General features: G+C 46.8%; 1 protein-coding gene across 1 annotated transcript in view; it reads right to left on the bottom strand.

Annotated features, from left to right (window-relative positions):
* Positions 1-1,468, bottom strand: part of LOC122544397 (MAM and LDL-receptor class A domain-containing protein 1-like) — a 17,471-nt gene that overhangs the window by 8,956 nt on the left and 7,047 nt on the right. Inside the window, exon 6 of the mRNA XM_043683644.1 lies at positions 806-849. Within this exon, the coding sequence (XP_043539579.1) occupies positions 806-849 (44 nt within the window). The remainder of the gene's footprint in view (positions 1-805; positions 850-1,468) is intronic.

The following is a 1,468-nucleotide window of genomic DNA, read 5'->3' as shown; positions in this document are numbered from 1 at the left end:
GGATGTGTTGGTGATTATTTTTGAAACTTTATTGCTGGAACAGCACAGCAGGTCAGGCAGCATCCAGGGAACAGGAGATTCGACGTTTCGGGCACAGGCCCTTCTTCCTTCCTGAAGAAGGGCCTGTGCCCGAAACGTCGAATCTCCTGTTCCCTGGATGCTGCCTGACCTGCTGCGCTGTTCCAGCAATAAAGTTTCAACTCCCCCACCAAAAGGAAAAGACTTTGCCTATTTACCCTATCCATGTCCCTCATGATTTTATAAACCTCTATAAGGTCACCCCTCAGCCTCCGAAGCTCCAGGGAAAACAGCCCCAGCCTGTTCAGCCTCTCCCTATAGCTCAAACTCTCCCTATTTTTTCTGAACCTTTTCAAGTTTCACAACATCTTTCTGATAGGAAGGAGACCAGAATTGCACGTAATATTCCAACAGTGGCCTAACCAATGTCCTGCACAGCCGCAACATGACCTCCCGACTCCTGTACTCAATACTCTGACCAATAAAGACAAGTGGACCAAATGTCTTCTTCACTATCCTATCTACCTGTGACTCCACGTTCGCGTAATGACATTGTATTTTAATTTGATAAGGTGCCTTTGAGATTTGGCTTCCATCAGTTTAATTGGAAAAATGGTGTAAACAGTGCTGGGTGGCAGGTGTATGTGATACAGCATTCTATGAGTAAGAGAGATCGGCCTCTCAGTTGACCCTTCCCCATCTGGCTTGGGATCCAGATAACAGACAGGGCAGTGGTGTGACCCGATCGGGAGCAGGAGTCAGTCTGGACAAAGTGAATGGACCATACCTTTCGGTATCTCTTCCACGTGGCACTGCAGGATCTGTGGGGGCCTGTGTAGAGACAGAACAAAGAGATGAGCAGATTCATCGATAGCGTTGCCCAGAAAACAGAATAAACCTCACTAACAGCAGTTGGCATTTCTATCATTTCGGAGAAGTCCCATGGGAGGCTAATTAGACACAAAGTTGACGTTGAACTGAAGGGTAGAGTTATACACTTCAGGCCAGAGTTATACACTTCAGGCCAGAGTTATACACTTCAGGCCAGAGTATATCCAATTTAACCAAATAAAATCCAGAAGAGCTGTGGATGCTGCAAGTCAGAAACAAGAAGAGAAATCACTAGAAAAGCTCAGCGGGTCTGGCAGCATCTGTGGAGAGAAATCAGAGTTCACATTTCTGTTTTTTGTTACATCCAATTTATACGTCGTCAAGAACCACCTCTTGCTCCTTTGTCCCATTACCATGTGCTTTTACCCTCCACCATTATTCCCTTTTGCCTTTCATTTTCTCCTGCCCACCATCTTATATATTCATTCCTGCCCTCTCTCTCGGTCCCTCTGTCTTTTGCTCTCTCAGTCTCGCTCCCTCTGTCTCTCTCTCTCTCGCTTGCTCTCTGTCTCTCTCCCTCTGGCTCTCTCTCGTGCTTGCTCTCTCAGTCTCTCTCCCT

Source organism: Chiloscyllium plagiosum, chromosome 48 (genome assembly GCF_004010195.1).
Source record: "Chiloscyllium plagiosum isolate BGI_BamShark_2017 chromosome 48, ASM401019v2, whole genome shotgun sequence".
NCBI classification, from domain to species: Eukaryota; Metazoa; Chordata; class Chondrichthyes; order Orectolobiformes; family Hemiscylliidae; genus Chiloscyllium; species Chiloscyllium plagiosum.
This window is presented reverse-complemented; position numbering and strand designations above follow the sequence as displayed.